Source organism: Oncorhynchus clarkii, chromosome 6, assembly GCF_045791955.1.
Source record: "Oncorhynchus clarkii lewisi isolate Uvic-CL-2024 chromosome 6, UVic_Ocla_1.0, whole genome shotgun sequence".
Lineage (NCBI taxonomy): Eukaryota > Metazoa > Chordata > Actinopteri > Salmoniformes > Salmonidae > Oncorhynchus > Oncorhynchus clarkii.
The window spans coordinates 6,564,376-6,588,321 of NC_092152.1; the positions used below are offsets into that span (position 1 = coordinate 6,564,376).

At 44.4% G+C, this 23,946-nt stretch overlaps 2 protein-coding genes across 2 annotated transcripts in view; one reads left to right on the forward strand and one right to left on the reverse strand.

The window, feature by feature from the left end:
- Positions 1–4,619: 4,619 nt before the first annotated feature.
- Positions 4,620–8,997, reverse strand: LOC139411886 (C-X-C motif chemokine 13). Its single transcript, XM_071158635.1, has 4 exons — positions 8,934–8,997; positions 7,583–7,718; positions 4,792–4,872; positions 4,620–4,671 (listed from the first exon to the last, which is right to left on the reverse strand). The coding sequence occupies exons 1-4, from the start codon at positions 8,995–8,997 to the stop codon at positions 4,620–4,622; spliced, it is 333 nt and encodes a 110-aa protein (XP_071014736.1).
- Positions 8,998–23,016: 14,019 nt separating this feature from the next.
- LOC139410578 (uncharacterized) overlaps positions 23,017–23,946 on the forward strand; it is a 35,424-nt gene continuing 34,494 nt past the window's right edge. The window contains exons 1-2 of the mRNA XM_071155874.1: positions 23,017–23,159; positions 23,334–23,360. The gene's annotated coding sequence lies outside the window, so the exon portion shown is untranslated. The remainder of the gene's footprint in view (positions 23,160–23,333; positions 23,361–23,946) is intronic.

Genomic DNA, 23,946 nt, shown 5'->3' on the forward strand with positions numbered 1-23,946 from the left:
TATATAGCCTCCACACTGACTCGGTACTGGTACCCCCTGTATATAGCCTCCACATTGACTCTGTACCGGTACCCCCTGTATATAGCCTCCACATTGACTCTGTACCGGTACCCCCTGTATATAGCCTCCACACTGACTCTGTACCAGTACTCCCTGTATATAGCCTCCACACTGACTCGGTACTGGTACCCCCTGTATATAGCCTCCACATTGACTCTGTACCGGTATCCCCTGTATATAGCCTCCACACTGACTCTGTACCAGTACTCCCTGTATATAGCCTCCACACTGACTCGGTACTGGTATCCCCTGTATATAGCCTCCACATTGACTCTGTACTGGTACCCCCTGTATATAGCCTCCACATTGACTCTGTACTGGTATCCCCTGTATATAGCCTCCACATTGACTCGGTACTGGTATCCCCTGTATATAGCCTCCACATTGACTCGGTACTGGTATCCCCTGTATATAGCCTCCACATTGACTCGGTACTGGTATCCCCTGTATATAGCCTCCACATTGACTCTGTACTGGTATCCCCTGTATATAACCTCCACACTGACTCAGTACCGGTACCTCCTGTATATAGCCTCCACATTGACTCTGTACCGGTATCCCCTGTATATAGCCTCCACATTGACTCGGTACTGGTATCCCCTGTATATAGCCTCCACATTGACTCGGTACTGGTATCCCCTGTATATAGCCTCCACATTGACTCTGTACCGGTATCCCCTGTATATAGCCTCCACATTGACTCGGTACTGGTATCCCCTGTATATAGCCTCCACATTGACTCGGTACTGGTATCCCCTGTATATAACCTCCACATTGACTCGGTACTGGTATCCCCTGTATATAGCCTCCACACTGACTCGGTACTGGTACCCCCTGTATATAGCCTCCACACTGACTCGGTACTGGTATCCCCTGTATATAGCCTCCACACTGACTCGGTACTGGTATCCCCTGTATATAGCCTCCACATTGACTCGGTACTGGTACCCCCTGTATATAACCTCCGCACGGACTCTGTACCGGTACCCCCTGTATATAGCCTCCACACTGACTCGGTACTAGTATCCCCTGTATATAGCCTCCACATTGACTCGGTACTGGTATCCCCTGTATATAGCCTCCACATTGACTCTGTACCGGTATCCCCTGTATATAACCTCCACACTGACTCGGTACCGGTATCCCCTGTATATAGCCTCCACACTGACTCGGTACTGGTATCCCCTGTATATAACCTCCACACTGACTCGGTACCGGTACCCCCTGTATGTAGCCTCCACACTGACTCGGTACTGGTATCCCCTGTATAGCCTCGTTACTGTGTTGCTTTTTATTATTTATTTATTTTTACTCTTCTTGAACTGCATTGTTGGTTAAGGACTTGTAAGTAAAGCATTTCACAGTAAGGTCTACACTTGTTGTATTCAGCGCATGTAACAAATTACATTTGATAACATATCTAGTTTGTACAGGATACTATCTCTAATTCCATCCATCCTTCCTTCCTTCCATCCTTCCATCCATCCTTCTATCCATCCTTCCTTCCATCCATCCTTCCATCCATCCATCCTTCTATCCATCCTTCTATCCATCCTTCCATCCATCCTTCTATCTATCTATCCATCCATCCATCCATCCATCCATCCATCCATCCATCCATCCATCCATCCATCCATCCTTCCTTCCTTCCATCCATCCATCCATCCATCCATCCATCCTTCCTTCCTTCCTTCCATCCTTGTATCCATCCTTCTATCCATCCATCCATCCTTCCATCCTTGTATCCATCCTTCTATCCATCCATCCATCCATCCTTCCATCCATCCATCCATCCATCCATCCTTCCTTCCTTCCTTCCATCCATCCACTTGAGTTCAAATCTTTCAGTGTTGGCTTTAGCTTGCTTGGAGTGTCAGGTGGGCAGAGTAGTCCCACTGTACCAGGAAAGCTCAATCAAGCCCGGATCAAGTGTTTGAAATGATTTCAGATAGTATTGGAAACCAGTTATCAGGATGGAACAATTAGTGTTCAGCTTCTAGGCTAACATGTAGTGTCGTAACGTTGGTATCACTAATGTGACCACTGTTGTTTATCGAATATTAACTATGTTTATAATTACGTGATTTAAATGAATCGGGTAATCATTAACCCAGTAACCTGGGGCACCATGGGAAAAGTTTGTTTAATGAATTTCCGTTTCCCTAATTAACTCAAATAATATCAGAATATCGATTTTACAGCAGTCCCTAATTAATTCATTTCCTCTACAGTCTCATCCTGAACATCGCATAATTCGTAAATCTGCATAAACCCAGGTCTCACTAAATCATGCCGTACCACACCAATTGAGTTGATTATTTATTTACTAACAAGCTAAATGATAATATAAGATACACATCCTCAAACACACAGTCTAGGCTATTGATTAGAACTTAGTACGATGAAACAGGTCCCTAGTGGACCAACACAATATGACACGTGTTACATAAGATGGGGATTGAGAGAGAGCGAGCACTCTTGGGTACATTTTGTAAGCTATGCTTAGTTTGGCCCTAAACTGCCACTCTTATGGGTCAGAATTATAATGATGTAATTACTTGTTGAAGGTCTTCATTTGGTATCTCTGTTGGGTATTTTTTTAATTTGACCTTTATTTAACTAGGCAAGTCAGTTAAGATCAAATTCTTATTTTCAATGACAGCCTAGGAACAGTGGGTTTAATTGCCTGTTCAGAGGCAGAACAACAGATTTGTACCTTGTCAGCTCAGGGATTTGAACTTGCAACCTTCTGGTTACTAGTCCAACGCTCTAACCACTAGGCTACCCTGCCGGGTATCTCTGTTGGGTATCTCTGTTGGGCCCAGGGCTTCGTGGGCCGAGCTCCGCTTAGTGAGAGATGTTCAGCCGACGTCCCGTTCTCTGGCTGGTCATCTACTTTGTTTGCGAGTGTAAGTCTCTGATTGTCCACCAGCTGTTACAATGTCCTCTTTTCTAGTTGTCTGTTACCTTGCTCTTGTTCTGGAAGAGGCGTCTTCTGAGGACGGCTAATCAGCCGTGTAGATAGTTCCAGCGTGGGAATGAAAGCAGTGTAGACACACGATTCCTTGGAGAGAAGAACCGGGTGGTCCTTCTTCAATTCACCTTCTTAGATACAGCTACTCGACCGGAGCATTGATTGTTAAGAGGTTCATTTGTCTTCTTCAACCTCGTGTTGCATTTTGGGGTCACGACTAGTCATGGACCTCGGCTGCAGGTCAATTTAGTCTGTTATGTAAATTCTTAACTCGCATGTTTTATACTCTCGGGTCAAAAGAGAGAGATGACTCTGTAGGACTGTGATCCACGGTAACTTGACCCGAACAGGCCAGTCATGACAGTTGGAACAATCATTCAGTGGCTTGCGTCAGCCATATTGAGAGTGGTCATAGATAGATAGCTCCTCCTCCTCAGAGACCTTGCTATTACCCTGTAGAGCTCTTTGTTCAATAGTAGAGCACTAAATAGGGAATAGGATGCCATTTGGGACACAATTAATGTTTAATCAACTGCACAGGTCTGTTTTCTGAATGTGGAAGTCAGAAGTCATGTTGATCTGATTTCAGAGCAGTTGTGTTTTTATTGGTTCATTCATGTTCTTTCATCTGTGTTTGGGTAAGACCATTATACAGAGGACTCATCTTTTGTATCAATGCCATTATATGGCGTCTGTGAGAGCATGAGCAGCGCCATTGATGCTGTCTCCATTTTAAAAGTAGTCAATTTTCTTCTTTTGTGTTTGAAAAAAAAAAAAAGTGTGATTTAAATGCCGCCTGCAGTGCTGGAGTCCAGAACAACATCCTTTCCTTTATATATTGTGGCCACTAGATGGCGGTGATATAGCGTTTACTAACCATCGCCAACCCAATATGAAGAAGAAGACAATGCTCTGTTCATTGGCGGATCGCTCCCAAACCATAGGAATTCCCTCCCAGTTGACTACTTTAAAATGGTGGAAGTCCTCAATGGCAATGTCCATGGTAAAACCAGGTTATATCCATCTACATTCCTCTATCTTTGTGGGTAAGACACAAGGCCTTAACTACCACCAGGAAGTTTGAAAAGGACCTATGATCCCCAAAGAGCAGGCAAACTACGGACGCCCCAGTCCCGCCCCGGTCCCGCCCCAGTCCCGCCCCTGCTGGGAGTGGAATATTAAGTCAACCCATCAGAGGTAGACGTGCTGACTGACTTTATGGGATAATGATGCTCACATCAACAAGTTGGTAAACAAGGCATTTCACCCTTCCTCCTCCTCAGGCAATAAAATGCTCATGTTTTGTACATTTTGTATAGGTTGTGTTTATTTTTCGAGGGTAGACCCAATATATGATTAAAAAAAAACATGAAATAATCACATTCAATACATACTGAAATCATTTAAAATAAACTAATTCACTTGGTATTAGAATCATATTTGAATAGAATCCATTGGTATCACATTGGCATCACATTGGTATTACATTGGTATCACATTGGTATTACATTGGTATCACATTGGTATTACATTGGTATCACATTTCCATTTAGCTCCAACTTGATACATTCCTGTTCCAATTCACTCAATGCTGGTTGAGATGGGGAAGTTCTACACTTCTCTTCCTCTTGTTGGTACTGTAGAAAGAGATGGTCTGTGTTAAAGTTAACAGAAGTGTGTGTGTGTGTGTGTGTGTGTGTGTGTGTGTGTGTGCGTGTGTGTGTGTGTGCGTGTGTGTGTGTGTGTGTTGTATTTACCTTTGTAACTTGACAATGACTTTGTTGATCCATCGTGCATCTGGAGTCACACAGACGGTGGCTTTGTCCTTCTTGGTAACGCTGATGAATGAAGGGAGGGATATATATTACAGCGTCGCCATGGTTACATATCATACACTGCAGAATTGAACCTATCAGAAAACGTCAATATGAACGTACACATATTTAGCAGATGTTATTATGGCTGTAGTGAAATGGTTGTGTTCCCAGCTCCAACAGTGCAGTAATATCTAACAATACACACAAATCTGAGTAGAAGAACGGAGTTAAGAAATCTATAAGTATTAGGATGAGCAAAGTCAGAGTCCTGTATATGTTAATGTATGTATAGATACAGTACGAGTCAAAAGTTTGGACACACCTACTCATTCCAGGGTTCTAGAACACCTACTCATTCCAGGGTTCTAGAACACCTACTCATTCCAGGGTTCTAGAACACCTACTCATTCCAGGGTTCTAGAACACCTACTCATTTCAGGGTTTTTCTTTATTTTTACTATTTTCTACATTGTAGAATAATAGTGAAGACATCAAAATTATGAAATAAAACATATGGAATCATGTAGTAACCCAGAAAGTGTTAAACAAATCAAAATATATTTTATATTTGAGATTGTTCAAAGTAGCCACCCTTTGCCTTGATGACAGCTTTTCACTCTCTTGGCATTCCTTCGACCTCATGGCTTGGTTTTTGCTCTGACAGGCACTGACAACTGTAGGACCTTTATATAGACAGGTGTGAGATGTTCCAAATCATGTCTAATCAATTGAATTTTCCACAGGTGGACTCCAATCAAGTTGTAGAAACATCTCAAGGATGATCAATGGAAACAGGATGCATCTAAACTCAATGTAGAGTCTCATAGCAAAGTGTCTGAATACTTATGTAAATAAGGTGTTTCTGTTTCTTATATTTAATACATTTGCTAAAATGTCTAAAAACCTGTTTTCACTTTGTTATTATGGAGTATTGTGTGTAAATTGATGAGGACAATTTTTTATTTAATCCATTTTAGAAAAAGGCTGTAAACATAATAAAATGTGGGAAAAGTCAAGGGGTCTGAATACTTTCTGAATACACTACACTGTATGTATATGTTTACATGTGTGATTGAATGTAGAGTCATTGTGGACAGTATGTGGATAGAATATATAGTACATCTGTAGAATAGGGAGCATATAATAGTACATGTACAGCAATAGTTGAATAGGATGGCCTTGACTAGAAAAACATATTTGTAATCTGTGATTGTCTGGAGTCCCTGCCACATACTGAGTTTCGAGGGGGAATTGCTATAGGCTACCACTGCAAATGCCCACATTTATTACAATGTCTTAGCCTTGGTTACGAATAGGAACATTGAACTCATCATCAGTGACTAATGATTGGTTTGCATAGCATGCAGTAAAGTGACTATACTGACTAATTAATTTCCCCTCCACCACGACCTATCCCCCACGCTTCTTCCCCCTATGCATTAGAAAACCACAGTTTAGCGCTTCGTTCAAGACCTCGCTGACTGACTCACATGATCTATGTGTGAAGACAATGACAGCCACCATGGGTTTTAGGTGCGGTTTCCAAGACACAGATGAAGCCTGAACAACAACAACAAAAAGCATGGAGATTCCACTGGGCCAGTGGTTACCAACCAATCGATCGCGATCGACTTCAAGGCATTCCTAGTCGATCACCAAACATTTCTGTAGAAAATCATATGAAAAAGGATTGCGGTTCTTCCTTTTTAAATTCGTGTTGCGCTGTTACCGGCAGGTGCACTTCAGAAGCCTTGCGCACCGGGTAGACAAACTGTTCCCATTTTAAACCATTTAGTTTGTCAGGAAAGACCAACTCCACCTAACCGGCGGACAGGAAGATCTGTGGATAAATCGAGTGAGCCTCACTGCGCTGGCCAATCGTATAGCTCAAATCACTGTGCCTACAGCTTCCACGACCCCCACACAAAGTTTGATACCAGCCTATGTAAGATTTCATAACTTTTAAAATCAGGACCAGAGAGAAATGATCAAAGAAAACAGCTGCTGTTTTTTATGAGTGAGTTCATGTTTAAGTTTTCATTCTGCTCTGTCACTGTTTTCATTCAACACTATTACATAATATAAAACATGTTTCTCTCTACTTCCACTCACACTGTAATGAATGAGTAGCCAAGTGTATGGACAACGCTGTGTTTCTATCATTATTAGCATCTCGTCCTGTCTATTTTAATAGGGAGGGATATTATACTTTCTCTGGTCAGAGGAACAACATGAATTTGTGTCTGAAAGCAGATGTGGTGTGACTCGACTTTAGCCATCAGGTGGAAGATTTTGTCCCCTCTCTCTGGTCAGTCTCACCTCTCTCTGGTCAGCCTCACCTCTCTCTAGTCAGTCTCACCTCTCTCTGGTCAGTCTCATCTCTCTCTGGTCAGTCTCATCTCTCTCTGGTCAGTCTCACCTCTCTCTGGTCAGTCTCATCTCTCTCTAGTCAGTCTCACCTCTCTCTGGTCAGTCTCATCTCTCTCTGGTCAGTCTCACCTCTCTCTGGTCAATCTCACCTCTCTCTGGTCAGTCTCACCTCTCTCTGGTCAGTCTCACCTCTCTCTGGTCAGTCTCACCTCTCTCTAGTCAGTCTCACCTCTCTCTAGTCAGTAATGTAACTTTTTAAGTCATGTTTAAAAAATATATATATTTTAGAAATAGATGTTGGTTTGCTTGTTAACTGTGAAAGGGTTCTTGACTGGTTGCTAGGTGATGTTAGTTGACTCACATGATCTCTGTTTGACGACAGTGGGCACCTGGAGGTAGGATCTCTATCCTGTGGAACAGCCGAGGAGAGATGAAAGCAGAGGACGTCCGGATGCAGCGACACTTCTGACATGCAGCACAGCCGTTCATGGGGAATGCTGCAGGGATGAAGACCGGGAATATTACATACAATAACAATATAGTGTTGTTAGAATTTGGGGTTAAAGGTTAAGGTTTAAGGGATAGAGTTAACACCTTTTTATCATCACTAAAAGTTGCACTTTGAAACATGTGAATGTTACAAAGACAAAACTGATTCTAGATCAGCACTCTTAGGGCTCTATTCAGTCTGTATCATCGCTGAAGTGTTACAGATTAAATCAAATCAAAGTTTATTTGTCTCGTGCGCCCGAATACAACAGGTGTAGTAGACCTTTCAGGGAAATGCTGAATACAACAGGTGTAGTAGACCTTACAGTGAAATGCTGAATACAACAGGTGTAGTAGACCTTACAGTGAAATGCTGAATACAACAGGTGTAGTAGACCTTACAGTGAAATGCTGAATACAACAGGTGTAGTAGACCTTACAGTGAAATGCTGAATACAACAGGTGTAGTAGACCTTACAGTGAAATGCTGAATACAACAGGTGTAGTAGACCTTTCAGGGAAATGCTGAATACAACAGGTGTAGTAGACCTTACAGTGAAATGCTGAATACAACAGGTGTAGTAGACCTTACAGTGAAATGCTGAATACAACAGGTGTAGTAGACCTTACAGTGAAATGCTGAATACAACAGGTGTAGTAGACCTTACAGTGAAATGCTGAATACAACAGGTGTAGTAGACCTTACAGTGAAATGCTGAATACAACAGGTGTAGTAGACCTTACAGTGAAATGCTGAATACAACAGGTGTAGTAGACCTTACAGTGAAATGCTGAATACAACAGATAGACCTTACAGTGAAATGCTTACTTACAGCCTCTAACCAATAGTGTAACAAAGGTATTAGGTGAACAATAGGTAAGTAAAGAAATAAAAACACCAGTTAAAAGACAGTGATAGCGTGACAGCAATGTAACAGTAATATCTGATTGAGCCGACATGCAGCGTTTACCGTGAATGCAGTTTCCACTCAGGAACATTACCTTTAAATTTCACTCACGCTGCAACGCAGAACTTCTGCCATACGGATTGAATACAGACCCTACTCTGAGACACTTAACATTGCAGTGGATTGATTGTGATAATTGGAATTAAATTGTTAAAAAAAATAAATTATAATAGGTTTGGTTTGTTGATTGTTCAAGAGTCAAGTTGAACAGATTCATAGATATGTAGATATATAGATAAAGATGCAATATATCACCTTGAAGAGCCACGAACCAGCAGAGAGTCAGGGACACCAACAGGTAGTGTGGCTTGAAAGGCATCTTGAGTCTGTGTTGGCTGTGGTCGGCTGGTGTCTACTGAAACTGAATGATGTTGTCTCTGGGTTTATATTGCTGCAAAAAAAGGAAGTGTGGGGGAATCCCTCGTCTTCACGCAAAATGAAGATCAGACTTTTGGAGGATATAAAAATGTCTATATATATATATTCACTATTTTAACTTTACCCTTAATTTCTAGCCTAGTGATTCTATTGAAATAAAACAAGCCATATTGAGAATCTGTCTTGTTACATTGTAAAGAGGATTTTAATAATAATATAATCAAATAATACTTCAGCAATCTAGTGAAAACCTGGTAAATGCTGAGTAGAACAAGTAGAGATTCAGTGGTTAAGATTGGAGAGCGTTTAACAACTGTATTTCTCCTAGACATGCAGACAGGTCCATAATTATTGGCTTTGATAAAGATTTTTTTTAAAGACTGTATAAAATCAATAATACAAACACTGAGCTATATTTTATGCAAAAAAAAGGGGAAATTATATTTTATACTAATACAATTGCTCAGTGAAAGTGATTTTGTTTCACAAGTCATATTTATTTTCTCTCACAAAAAGATAGGGGTTAAAATGGCCCTGCTGTTTTCAATACCTCACCTTGAGAGGATAATGGCCACTGAGTCTTTTTCTACTATATTTTATAGGATCTTCTTTTAAGCCTCCTACATTAGGTTATGAGAATGAAGAACACATCAGGAGGGATCTTAGACCTGCTACGTTAGGTTATGAGAATGAAGAACACATCAGGAGGGATCTTAGACCTGCTACATTAGGTTATGAGAATGCAGAACACATCAGGAGGGATCTTAGACCTGCTACATTAGGTTATGAGAATGAAGAACACATCAGGAGGGATCTTAGACCTGCTACATTAGGTTATGAGAATGAAGAACACATCAGGAGGGATCTTAGACCTGCTACGTTAGGTTATGAGAATGAAGAACACATCAGGAGGGATCTTAGACCTGCTACAGTAGGTTATGAGAATGAAGAACACATCAGGAGGGATCTTAGACCTGCTACATTAGGTTATGAGAATGCAGAACACATCAGGAGGGATCTTAGACCTGCTACAGTAGGTTATGAGAATGAAGAACACATCAGGAGGGATCTTAGACCTGCTACATTAGGTTATGAGAATGCAGAACACATCAGGAGGGATCTTTGACCTTTCCTCTATAACAGAGTCTTTCCAGATCCTTGATATCTTTTGTCTGCGCTGATGGACTGCCCTCTTCAATTCAAACCAAAGGTTTTCAATGGGGTTCAAGTCTGGAGACTGAGAGGACCTTAACAAACTGTTCATTTTGTGGTCATTTAACAATTTCTTTGCTGATTTTGATTAGTGCTTGGGGTTATTGTCTTACTGGAAGATCCACTTGTGGCCAAGGTTCAGACCCCTGGAGAGGCAACCAGGTTTTTGGCTGAAATGGCCTGGTACTTGGCAAATTTGATGATGCCTTTGACCGTAACAACGGTCCCAGGACAAAACAAAAATTATATTTTTGGTCTTCTTTTAAGGTTAGGGTTAAGGTTAGGTTTAAAAATCAAATTTTTCAGAAGATAAATGGTAGAAAAAGGCAGAGTTTTTTGACTTTGTGGACAAAAAAAAGAACAAGCAAAATAGTCCCATAACATCAAAGATCCTCCACCATATTTTACAGTCGGTATGAGGCTCCTTTTTAATGACGTCCAACAAATGTAAACACCTGCAGTTTGACAAACGGAAACGGGCGCCATGGGAACCTGTACTATGTTCAGATGACATGAAAATAAAGCTACTTTGGTTCTTCTCATCTTTATCAAGGGTGTCAGTAATTGTGGACCTGACATTATACACTGCATGTGCAACAACATCTCCTCCTTGGGAATTAATACAGTACTATTATTACCCTGTCGTATCTTTTCCCTATCAGAATCACTCAGCCACACATTTATCAAGGCTGATAGCTTCATATCACTTGTGTTCTTTTCCCTATCAGAATCACTCTGCCACACATTTATCAAGGCTGATTGCTTCAGATCACTTGTGTTCTTTTCCCTATCAGAATCACTCTGCCACACATTTATCAAGGCTGATAGCTTCATATCACTTGTGTTCTTTTCCCTATCAGAATCACTCAGCCACACATTTATCAAGGCTGATAGCTTCATATCACTTGTGTTCTTTTCCCTATCAGAATCACTCTGCCACACATTTATCAAGGCTGATAGCTTCATATCACTTGTGTTCTTTTCCCTATCAGAATCACTCTGCCACACATTTATCAAGGCTGATAGCTTCATATCACTTGTGTTCTTTTCCCTATCAGAATCACTCTGCCACACATTTATCAAGGCTGATAGCTTCAGATCACTTGTGTTTAATTTAGATTCATTTCACTTGATCGGGTGCAAGGAACCCAGAATAAGGAACTGAAAATTCAAACAAGCATTAAGATGCCAGACAATGTTTTTTCTATTAGCAGACTGATGGAAAGAGCTCTCTATTGGCCGTGGACTGCCCGGTGATGACCTCATCTAATTTTACATTGTGGTCATTTATCAGACGCTCTTATCCAGAGCGACCTACATATAAGGATTGTTCCCATTGGCAGTTTGAAATGACTCAAATCCACATTTTTTGCATATCCGATTCTAATCTGTTATTTTTCCTGCAGTCTGAACAGCAAAAAGCACATGGAATTAGACATTTCAAGTCACATTTCAAGCCACCTTCATAAGTGATTTTAAGTCAGATACAAATCTGATTCCTGGCCATGTGACTTGTGTCTGAACTGTCAAATCTGATTTATTTGCCCTCAAGTGGTTTTTAGGCTGTTGTTTGGCATATCTTGTTGCTTCCTAGCTACTCTGTTGACAGTTTGACAAGAACATGAGAGAGCTAACTAGCTTGTTAGTTGTTTACAAACAAATGAGTGAATGTGGTAGAAAGGTAAACAGCTACCTAATTGACTGGTGTGACTAGCTAGTTGACTGCTGTGGCTAGCTAATTGACTGGTGTGAATAGCTAGCTGACTGCTGTGGCTAGCTAATTGACTGGTGTGACTAGCTAGCTGACTGCTGTGGCTAGCTAATTGACTGGTGTGACTAGTTAGTTGACTGCTGTGGCTAACTAGTTGACTGTTGTGGCTAGCTAGTTGACTGCTGTGGTTAGCTAGTTGACTGCTGTGGCTAGCTAGTTGACTGTTGTGGCTAGCTAGTTGACTGTTGTGGCTAGCTAGTTGACTGTTGTGGCTAGCTAGTTGACTACTGTGGCTAGCTAGTTGACTGTTGTGGCTAGCTAGTTGACTACTGTGGCTAGCTAGTTGACTACTGTGATTAGCTAGTTGACTGCTGTGGCAGTCAAAGTATGTGGGAATCATCCCTGGCAGGCATTCAACTGGGCCTAAATTTAGCAGGGAGAACAACGACTTCCAGTTGTCCATTTTCAAAAACGCAGAATTAGTTGCAGGAAGAAAAACACACAGAATTAATTAGTCTCCTTGGAATTCCCATTCATCACAAATAGCAAGATGTTTCACATTTCGTAAGACTTGTTTGTGGTAAGCATGTATCTCTTCTCATTATCATCTAATAACAATCCTTTTTATTTATTTATTTTAATTGAACCTTTATTTAACCAGGTAGACCAGTTGAGAACAAGTTCTAATTTACAACTGTGACCTGGCCAAGATAAAGCAAAGCAGTTCGACAAAAACAACAACACAGAGTTACACAATAAACAAACGTACAGTCATGGGTATAATAACACGGGTATAATAACATGGGTATAATAACATGGGTAGATAACATGGGTATAATAACATGGGTAGAATAACATGGGTAGAATAACATGGGTATAATAACATGGGTATAATAACATGGGTATAATAACATGGGTAGAATAACATGGGTAGAATAACATGGGTAGAATAACATGGGTATAATAACATGGGTAGAATAACATGGGTAGAATAACATGGGTAGAATAACATGGGTAGAATAACATGGGTAGAATAACATATGTCTTATAATAAAGGCTATTATGGTCAGATAAAATAGGATTAGATGAAGGCTAATACAAGTTTATAGCAAAGTAATAATGTAATAGTAGCTGTGTTAGTATTACTATATTACCACACTTAATAGTCCCAGACTGACAGTGAGTCTAGTAGATAGGAGGCCTATTATATCAGTACCATCATTATTATACAGGTTTTTATGGCTTTGCAGAACCAAAAAACTCCAAATGAACCAAAGGAGGAAGAAAGCACAGCATTTCACTTCCTGGATTTCACTTTCCCCTCTGAACCAGAATAGAAAGTTAGGCAATATAATGAACCTGAACACCGTGTGGGTAAACCACATGCAGCCAGCACATGTCTGTGCTACCTTCTATGATCTGAGTATGATGAGCATGGTGGGTCAGTGGAAACCTGGGGTGTGTTCACGACCCCTCAAACCCACACGGAAACCAGCAGAAGCAAACTGAAGGAAAAGGGGAGGGACCAACATGAATTTGTCCAAAAGAAACTTGAATTTTTATTGAAAAGCATGTTTTTGTTCAAAGTTAATGGTTTCCGTTACAAACTGTTTGTTACGGTTTTGTTCTGAATGAACAGACCTCTCCGGGTGTTAAGACCAGTGTCTCCCAATCCTGGTTCTGGAAACCCAAAGGGGAGCACGCACAACCCTGATTCAAATCAAAGGTTTGATGATGACTTGATTAGTTGAATCAAGTCTGAGTGCTCGTGCAAACAGCACTAACTGTTATATAGACCTGATAACACTGTTAGCAGACTCGCATACTGAAGGACTGTTAGCAGGCTCCCACACTAAAGGACTGTTAGCAGGCTCCCACACTAAAGGACTGTTAGCAGGCTCCCACAGTAAAGGATTGTTACCAGATGCTGTTATCCAGAGAGACTATCAGTTTAGTGTGTTCATCTGAAGATAGCCAGGTGGGACAAGTTAGACATACCGGAACCAACAAGTTCACCACACTTTGACATTTAAACGTTGGCGTGCTTCTGCCTGGTTTGTTAGGCCGATATAGTTACAGCTTAGTCATTTAGCAAACATTTTATCCAGAGGGACTCACAGGAGCAGATTTGGGCTCCCACACTGAAGGACTGTTAGCAGGCTCCCACACTAAAGGACTGTTAGCAGGCTCCCACACTAAAGGACTGTTAGCAGGCTCCCACACTAAAGGACTGTTAGCAGGCTCCCACACTAAAGGACCGTTAGCAGGCTCCCACACTAAAGGACCGTTAGCAGGCTCCCACACTAAAGGACTGTTGGCAGACTACCACACTAAAGGACTGTTAGCAGGCTCCCACACTAAAGGACTGTTAGCAGACTCCCACACTAAAGGACTGTTAGCAGGCTCCCACACTAAAGGACTGTTAGCAGGCTCCCACACTAAAGGACTGTTAGCAGGCTCCCACACTAAAGGACTGTTAGCAGGCTCCCACACTAAAGGACTGTTTGTCATGTATTGTCATGTTGTGTCTTGTTCCTGTTCTTTCTCTTCACCCTGTCTCCCTCTGCTGGTCGTATTGGGTTGCCTTTTCTTCCCCTCCTTCCCCCAGCTGTTCCTTGTCTTCTCTAACTACCTCGTTCACCCTTTTTCCACCTGTTCCCTTTTTCCCTCTGATTAGGTCTCTATATCTCTCTCTGTTCCTGCTTCTGTCTTTGTCAGATTCTCGTTTGAGTTTCTCATGCCAGAACCAAACTTTCGTCCTGTTTGCTTCAACCTTGTCCTGTCCTGTCGGAATCTGCCTGTTCATCTGAGGCTACGTGTGATCAGGTACCTCTGTCCTCTACAACCCAGCTATTCTCCTCTGCTGCTAGAAGGGGAACTCTTCTGTGTTTCAGAAGGACTTTATGTTTCATTTGTCGCCCTCTCTGCGGGTTGTTTATTTTGCCATCTTATCCATTAAAGAACTCTGTTTTTGTTAAACCGCTTTTGGGTCCTCACTCACGTGCATAACAGAAGAATCTGACCAAGAATGGACCCAGCGACTTCGGATCCTCTCCACTCAGCCGTCGAGATCCAGGGAGCGATGCTAGGCAGACACGAGCAGGAATTGTCTGCTGCTCGACATGCCGTTGAGACCCTGGCCGCCCAAGTCTCCAACCTCACAGAACAGATTCACCATCTCCGCCTCGATCCACCGGCCACTTCCAGGGCTTTCGAATCTCCGGAGCCCAGAATCAATAACCCGCCGTGTTACTCTGGGGAGCCCACTGAATGCCGCTCGTTCCTCACCCAGTGTGATATTGTGTTTTCTCTCCAGCCCAACACTTACTCCAGGAGCACAGCTCGTATCGCCTACGTCATATGTCTCCTTACTGGACGGGCTCGTGAGTGGGGCACGGCAATCTGGGAGGCAAGGGCTGAGTGTACTAACCAGTATCAGGACTTTAAGGAGGAGATGATATGGGTTTTTGATCGTTCTGTTTTTGGGGAGGAAGCTTCCAGGGTCCTGTCTTCCCTATGTCAAGGTAATCGATCCATAACAGACTACTCTATTGAGTTTCGCACTCTTGCTGCCTCCAGTGACTGGAACGAGCCGGCTTTGCTCGCTCGTTTTCTGGAGGGTCTCCGCGCGGAGGTAAAGGATGAGATTCTCTCCCGGGAGGTTCCTTCCAGCGTGGATTCCTTGATTGAACTCGCTATTCGCATAGAGCGACGGGTTGATCTTCGTCACCGAGCTCGTGGAAAGGAGCTCGCGTTCTCCGCTGCCCCCCTCTCCGCATCACTACCATCTTCCTCTGCCGGCTCGGGTGCTGTGCCTATGCAGCTGGGAGGTATCCGCATCTCGACTAAGGAGAGGGAACGGAGAATCACCAACCGCCTCTGTCTCTATTGTGGTTCTGCTGGTCATTTTGTCACTTCATGTCCAGTAAAAGCCAGAGATCATCAGTAAGCGGAGGGCTACTGGTGAGCGCTACTACTCCTGTCTCTCCTTCAAGATCCTGCACTACCTTGTCGGTCCATCTACGCTGGACCGGTTCGTCAGCTTCCTGCAGTGCCTTGATAGACTCTGGGGCGGAGGGCTGTTTTATGGACGAGACCTGGGCTCGGGAACATGACATTCCTCTCAGACAGTTAAGGGAGCCCACGGCCTTGTTCGCCTTGGATGGTAGTCCTCTCCCCAGGATTCAGCGTGAGACGCTACCTTTAACCCTCACTGTCTCTGGTAATCATAGCGAAACCCTTTCTTTTTTAATTTTTCGTTCACCTTTTACACCTGTTGTTTTGGGCCATCCCTGGCTAGTTTGTCATAATCCTTCTATTAATTGGTCTAGTAATTCTATCCTCTCCTGGAACGTCTCTTGTCATGTGAAATGTTTAATGTCTGCTATCCCTCCTGTTTCCTCTGTCTCTTCTTCACAGGAGGAGCCTGGTGATTTGACAGGGGTGCCGGAGGAATATCACGATCTGCGCACGGTGTTCAGTCGGTCCAGGGCCACCTCTCTTCCTCCACACCGGTCGTATGATTGTAGTATTGATCTCCTTCCGGGAACCACTCCCCCCCGGGGTAGACTATACTCTCTGTCGGCTCCCGAACGTAAGGCTCTCGAAGATTATTTGTCTGTAGCTCTTCACGCCGGTACCATAGTCCCCTCCTCCTCTCCCGCCGGAGCGGGGTTTTTTTTTTTGTCAAAAAAAAGGACGGGTCTCTGCGCCCCTGCATAGATTATCGAGGGCTGAATGACATAACAGTGAAGAATCGTTATCCGCTTCCTCTTATGTCTTCAGCCTTCGAGATCCTGCAGGGAGCCAGGTTCTTCACTAAGTTGGACCTTCGTAACGCTTACCATCTCGTGCGCATCAGGGAAGGGGACGAGTGGAAGACGGCGTTTAACACTCCGTTAGGGCACTTTGAATACCGGGTTCTTCCTTTCGGCCTCGCTAACGCTCCAGCTGTCTTTCAGGCATTAGTCAATGACGTCCTGAGAGACATGCTGAACATCTTTGTTTTCGTTTACCTTGACGATATCCAGATTTTTTCACCGTCACTCCAGATTCATGTTCAGCACGTTCGACGTGTCCTCCAGCGCCTTTTAGAGAATTGTCTTTTTGTGAAGGCTGAGAAGTGCACTTTTCATGCCTCCTCCGTCACATTTCTCGGTTCTGTTATTTCCGCTGAAGGCATTAAGATGGATCCCGCTAAGGTCCAAGCTGTCATTGATTGGCCCGTCCCTAAGTCACGCGTCGAGCTGCAGCGCTTTCTCGGCTTCGCGAACTTCTATCGTCGTTTCATCCGTAATTTCGGTCAGGTGGCAGCTCCTCTCACAGCCCTTACTTCTGTCAAGACGTGCTTTAAGTGGTCCGTTTCCGCCCAGGGAGCTTTTGATCTCCTCAAGAATCGTTTTACATCCGCACCTATCCTTGTTACACCTGACGTCTCTAGACAGTTCGTTGTCGAGGTTGACGCGTCAGAGGTGGGCGTGGGAGCCATTCTTTCTCAGCGCTCCCCCTCTGACGACAAGGTCCACCCTTGCGCGTATTTTTCTCATCGCCTGTCGCCGTCGGAACGTAACTATGATGTGGGAAACCGCGAACTGCTCGCCATCCGCTTAGCCCTAGGCGAATGGCGACAGTGGTTGGAGGGGGCGACCGTTCCTTTTGACGTTTGGACTGACCATAGGAACCTTGAGTACATCCGTTCTGCCAAACGACTTAATGCGCGTCAGGCTCGTTGGGCGCTGTTTTTCGCTCGTTTCGAGTTCGTGATTTCTTATCGTCCGGGCTCTAAGAACACCAAGCCTGATGCTTTATCTCGTCTCTTCAGTTCTTCAGTAGCCTCCACTGACCCCGAGGGGATTCTCCCTGAGGGGCGTGTTGTCGGGTTGACTGTCTGGGGAATTGAGAGGCAGGTAAAGCAAGCACTCACTCACACTCCGTCGCCGCGCGCTTGTCCTAGGAACCTTCTTTTCGTTCCCGTTCCTACTCGTCTGGCCGTTCTTCAGTGGGCTCACTCTGCCAAGTTAGCCGGCCACCCTGGCGTTCGGGGTACGCTTGCTTCCATTCGCCAGCGTTTTTGGTGGCCCACCCGGGAGCATGACACGCGTCGTTTCGTGGCTGCTTGTTCGGTCTGCGCGCAGACTAAGTCCGGTAACTCCCCTCCTGCCGGCCGTCTCAGGCCGCTTCCCATTCCCTCTCGACCATGGTCTCACATCGCCTTAGATTTTATCACCGGACTGCCTTCGTCAGCAGGGAAGACTGTTATTCTTACGGTTGTCGACAGGTTCTCTAAGGCGGCTCATTTTATTCCCCTTGCTAAGCTCCCTTCTGCTAAAGAAACGGCACAAATCATCATCGAGAATGTTTTCAGAATTCATGGCCTTCCGTCAGACGTCGTTTCGGACAGGGGTCCGCAATTCACGTCTCAATTTTGGAGGGAGTTTTGCCGTTTGATTGGGGCTTCCGTCAGTCTCTCTTCCGGCTTTCACCCCCAGTCTAACGGTCAAGCAGAACGGGCCAATCAGACTATTGGTCGCATCTTACGCAGTCTTTCTTTTCGTAACCCTGCGTCTTGGTCAGAACAGCTCCCCTGGGCAGAATACGCCCACAACTCGCTTCCTTCGTCTGCGACCGGGCTATCTCCTTTTCAGAGTAGCCTCGGGTACCAGCCTCCGCTGTTCTCGTCTCAGTTCGCCGAGTCCAGCGTCCCCTCCGCTCAGGCTTTTGTCCAACGTTGCGAGCGCACCTGGAAGAGGGTCAGGTCTGCACTTTGCCGTTATAGGGGGCAGACTGTGAGAGCCGCTAATAAGCGTAGAACTAAGAGTCCTAGATATTGTCGCGGTCAGAGAGTTTGGCTCTCCACTCAGAACCTTCCCCTTAAGACAGCTTCTCGCAAGTTGACCCCGCGGTTCATTGGTCCGTTCCGTATTTCTCAGATCATTAATCCTGTCGCAGTGCGACTTCTTCTTCCGCGATATCTTCGTCGCGTCCACCCGGTCTTCCATGTCTCCTGTGTTAAGCCCGTTCTTCGCGCTCCCGCTCGTCTTCCCCCCCCCCCCATCCTTGTCGAGGGCGCACCTATCTACAGGGTCCGTAAGATTTTGGACATGCGTCCTCGGGGCCGTGGTCATCAGTACCTAGTGGATTGGGAGGGGTACGGTCCTGAGGAAAGGAGTTGGGTTCCCTCTCGGGACGTGCTGGACCGTTCGCTGATCGATGATTTCCTCCGTTGCCGCCAGGTTTCCTCCTCGAGTGCGCCAGGAGGCGCTCGGTGAGTGGGGGGGTACTGTCATGTATTGTCATGTTGTGTCTTGTTCCTGTTCTTTCTCTTCACCCTGTCTCCCTCTGCTGGTCGTATTGGGTTGCCTTTTCTTCCCCTCCTTCCCCCAGCTGTTCCTTGTCTTCTCTAACTACCTCGTTCACCCTTTTCCCACCTGTTCCCTTTTTCCCTCTGATTAGGTCTCTATATCTCTCTCTGTTCCTGCTTCTGTCTTTGTCAGATTCTCGTTTGAGTTTCTCATGCCAGAACCAAACTTTCGTCCTGTTTGCTTCAACCTTGTCCTGTCCTGTCGGAATCTGCCTGTTCATCTGAGGCTACGTGTGATCAGGTACCTCTGTCCTCTACAACCCAGCTATTCTCCTCTGCTGCTAGAAGGGGAACTCTTCTGTGTTTCAGAAGGACTTTATGTTTCATTTGTCGCCCTCTCTGCGGGTTGTTTATTTTGCCATCTTATCCATTAAAGAACTCTGTTTTTGTTAAACCGCTTTTGGGTCCTCACTCACGTGCATAACACTGTTAGCAGGCTCCCACACTAAAGGACTGTTAGCAGGCTCCCACACTAAAGGACTGTTAGCAGGCTCCCATACTAAAGGACTGTTAGCAGGCTCCCACACTAAAGGACTGTTAGCAGGCTCCCACACTAAAGGACTGTTAGCAGGCTCCCACACTAAAGGACTGTTAGCAGGCTCCCACAGTAAAGGACTGTTAGCAGACACACTTATCCAGAGAGACTATCAGTTTAGTGTGTTCATCTGAAGATAGCTAGGTGGGACAAGTTAGACATACCGGAACCAACAAGTTCACCACACTTTGACATTTAAACGTTGGCGTGCTTCTGCCTGGTTTGTTAGGCCGATATAGTTACAGCTTAGTCATTTAGCAGACATTTTATCCAGAGGGACTCACAGGAGCAGATTAGGGTGAAGTGGTGAGGCTGATCTCAATTCCGGTTCAAGAGGTAAGACGAAACATGATAGCACTAGCAAACACTTGAGTGGAGAGACAAGAACTGTGGTAAATCACCACAGAAGAACTGTGGTAAAACACCACAGAAGAACTGTGGTAAATCACCTCAGAAGAACTATGGTAAATCGAGCAGAGGATGGTGCCACGAGCAGCAGGCCAGCGTGGAGTAGCCAGGCTCAGCAAGAGAAGATTGTGTAAATATATGCTTTGTGTCGAGGGGAACATGATTAAGGTGAATGTGGAAGCAATGTGAAGGTTAAGTGCTCTAATTGTGGGGGAGAACATGGTGCAGCATTTGGTGGATGGCAGGTACAGAGAGAGGCTAGAGAGGCTCACATATAGACAATTAGTCATGATGTATCATATGTAGAGGCTGTAAAACAGATTGGTGGACTTGCAGTGTGGCCTGATGGAGCTTCCGTAGCTGCTCCTGTAGTAAGTGAACCTACTGTCAGACTGATGGAGCTTCCATAGCTGCTCCTGTAGTAAGTGAACCTACTGTCAGACTGATGGAGCTTCCATAGCTGCTCCTGTAGTAAGTGAACCTACTGTCAGACTGATGGAGCTTCCATAGCTGCTCCTGTAGTGAACCTACAGTCACACTGATGGAGCTTCCATAGCTGCTCCTGTAGTAAGTGAACCTACTGTCAGACTGATGGAGCTTCCATAGCTGCTCCTGTAGTAAGTGAACCTACTGTCAGACTGATGGAGCTTCCATAGCTGCTCCTGTAGTAAGTGAACCTACTGTCAGACTGATGGAGCTTCCATAGCTGCTCCTGTAGTAAGTGAACCTACTATCAGACTGATGGAGCTTCCATAGCTGCTCCTGTAGTAAGTCAACCTACAGTCACACTGATGGAGCTTCCATAGTTGCTCCTGTTGGGCTGGTGTTTCTTTTTTTTCCTCGTCTTCTCCTCTTTTTCATGGTATCCAATTGGTAGTTACAGTCTTGTCTCCTCGCTGCAACTCCCGTACGGAGTCGGGAGAGGTGAAGGTTGAGAGCCGCGCATCCTCAAAAAACACAACCAAACCAAGCCGCACTCGCTTCTTGACACAATGCCCACTTAACCCGGAAGCCAGCCCCACTGATGTGTCGGAGGAAACACCGTACACCTGGCGACCGTGTCAGCGTGCACTGTGCCCAGGCCCGCCACAGGAGTCACTAGTGCCAGAGAGAAGCAAATGTAACCTCCAGACATGTGACAGAGTTGATGGACACCCTATGTTCATCGATGGACAGAAAGCTCCACAGAATGGAATTGAATCACGTGCTATCAGAAACCGCTGCACTTGACCCCAGGTTTAAGGAGTTAGTCTTCAGTGATGACAGAGTGATTGATGAGGCTATTCAAATAACCTCAGCAGCAGGGTGGGACAGCCCCAGCAGTCAGCTGGGTCAGGCACCAGGGCAACAGGAAGAAGAGGGAGGGACAGCCCCAGCAGTCAGCTGGTTCAGACACCAGGGCAACAGGAAGAAGAGGGAGGGACAGCCCCAGCAGTCAGCTGGTTCAGACACCAGGGCAACAGGAAGTAGAGGGAGGGACAGCCCCAGCAGTCAGCTGGTTCAGACACCAGGGCAACAGGAAGAAGAGGGAGGGACAGCCCCAGCAGTCAGCTGGTTCAGACACCAGGGCAACAGGAAGTAGAGGGAGGGACAGCCCCAGTAGTCAGCTGGTTCAGGCACCAGGGCAACAGGAAGAAGAGGGAGGGACAGCCCCAGTAGTCAGCTGGTTCAGGCACCAGGGCAACAGGAAGAAGAGGGAGGGACAGCCCCAGTAGTCAGCTGGCTCAGGCACCAGGGCAACAGGAAGAAGAGGGATCAGATGGACCAGAAGCACCAGCAGTAGTGCCACAAACGTCTGCTGTTTGGATGCTGTTTGACGAGAGAGCAACTGAGTGCGAAGGAATCCCTCAGCAGATGCCATAATGGAGGTCCAGTCCTATTTGGAGGAGCCCCTCCTCCAACGATTATGTTATGTTGTTCAGATTGTATTCGTTTTGAATTGTTACATTTATATGCACTTTGTTTATAAACATTAAAAAGTTATACTTTAAATGCAAATGTTTAATAGCATTATTTTTCATATCAAACAAATGCATTTTTAAAAACATGATAATTAAGGTAGAGTATGACTTAATTTTATAATTTAATTAGAGTTGTTTTCACACCAATCATAGTCAAACTATAGCAAACTGTTTGACTTGAAAAAATACAAAACATGTTTTTTTTAAAGAGCCGTTTGGGGCCAAAAAGAGCCGGACTGCCCACAACAACAGCCCCTTAAATCATTGACGTTCTGATTTGTAAATTCACTGCAGTTCCCAACATTGACCAGCAGGTGGTAATGATACTCTCTTCTCAGACAGTAAATGACAAACAGTCAGCTACATTTATTTTGTTAGGAGGGGATGGAAAAGCATTGAGACTGTTTGTCATGGAAGCAATTTCACTCATTTACTCATGTGAATGTGTCCAAAGAGATAAGAGAAGATAATATTGATAGTCACTGTTAAATCTTTACAGCTCAGGATAATATGACTATAATTAAAGATCATCACTACCATCTGCTGGCTGGATCGGTCTTCTGATTAGAACCCTATTCTACACACTGCTAACCTTATGCTGAACCTTAAACCTAAATTAAGATCACAAATGCACATTTTTGTTTTCATTACATTTTATGATTGGCCTGTAGATAATTTAGACTTTGTGGCTGGGTTTTCTATTAACCAGAGAGGGTGGGGGGGGGGGGGGGTTGGGGGGAGTTTACTCCAAGAGCCTGAGCAAATGTGAAAGTGAAAGTTGTGTCTCAGTATAGGACTGAGGTGTAGATTGTTCTGTAAAAACGTGTAGATATGCACATATAGTGACTATTAGAGTGGTTATGGATTTAAATCAACTATTTTGAATGTGAAGTGGAGGACGTGAAGACCAGTCAAGGTAAGAGGAGATCTCAGTATATTTCACTTTCCAAACTAGACACAACAGTCCTGTTTTAAAACAATGAGGACTGGAGACAGAGGAAGGGATGTTTGTATCTGTGTGATTGAGCAAAAGAGAGAATTTGATGAAAGGTAATGATGTAAATATGAATGTTTTCTCTTTTTATTGCAGTTAATATGGCAGAGTCCAGAGTTCATAGTAAGTCACCATGCTATAATTAATGATTAACTTTTCTTTCATGTATCTGGGAGAACAGAACTAAACCAACTATTGAAAATGAAATGTGTTTGTAGTTTTATTTGTCTTTATGTGTAAATGTGTGTCTGGATGAAATGTGTTTGTAACATGAGGAGTTGTAGCTGAGTTTGTGTCTGTGAGAAACAGCTCTACTGCTCCACAGTGACCTCTCCCTCCAAACATCTCTTTATTATAGAACCCATTTAATCCAGTCTGACACAATATGGAAGAATATCAACCTTTTGTACTTTACTGGCTCTAGAGAAGTTAAAGTTGTACATATCAACAAATAAGTTGTTCTCCTGAGTGGAGCAGCAGTCTGTGGTGCTGTGTCTCAGTGTGAGAGGTGTCTCTACAGACTCTGGTTCAATTCCAGGCTGTATCACAACTTCCCATGATTGGGTGTCCCATAGGGGTGGAGGACAATTTGTTTGTCTGGGGTAGGCTGTCATTGTAAATAAGAACTTGTTCTGAACTGACTTGCCTCGGTAAATAAATAAATTATGTATCCAGAGCCATTAGGATTAAGTGCCTTGCTCAAGGGCAT

What these genes read in the sequence shown, in the direction of transcription:
- LOC139411886 (XM_071158635.1), bottom strand. Translation starts at nt 8,997, where the DNA reads ATGCCTTTCAAGCCACACTACCTGTTGGTGTCCCTGACTCTCTGCTGG. An exon ending in CTGGTTCGTGGCTCTTCAAG is followed by an intron (nt 7,719 to 8,933) that starts GTGATATATTGC and finishes TCATCCCTGCAG; the next exon opens with CATTCCCCATGAACGGCTGT. An exon ending in TGTCGTCAAACAGAGATCAT is followed by an intron (nt 4,873 to 7,582) that starts GTGAGTCAACTA and finishes TTCATTCATCAG; the next exon opens with CGTTACCAAGAAGGACAAAG.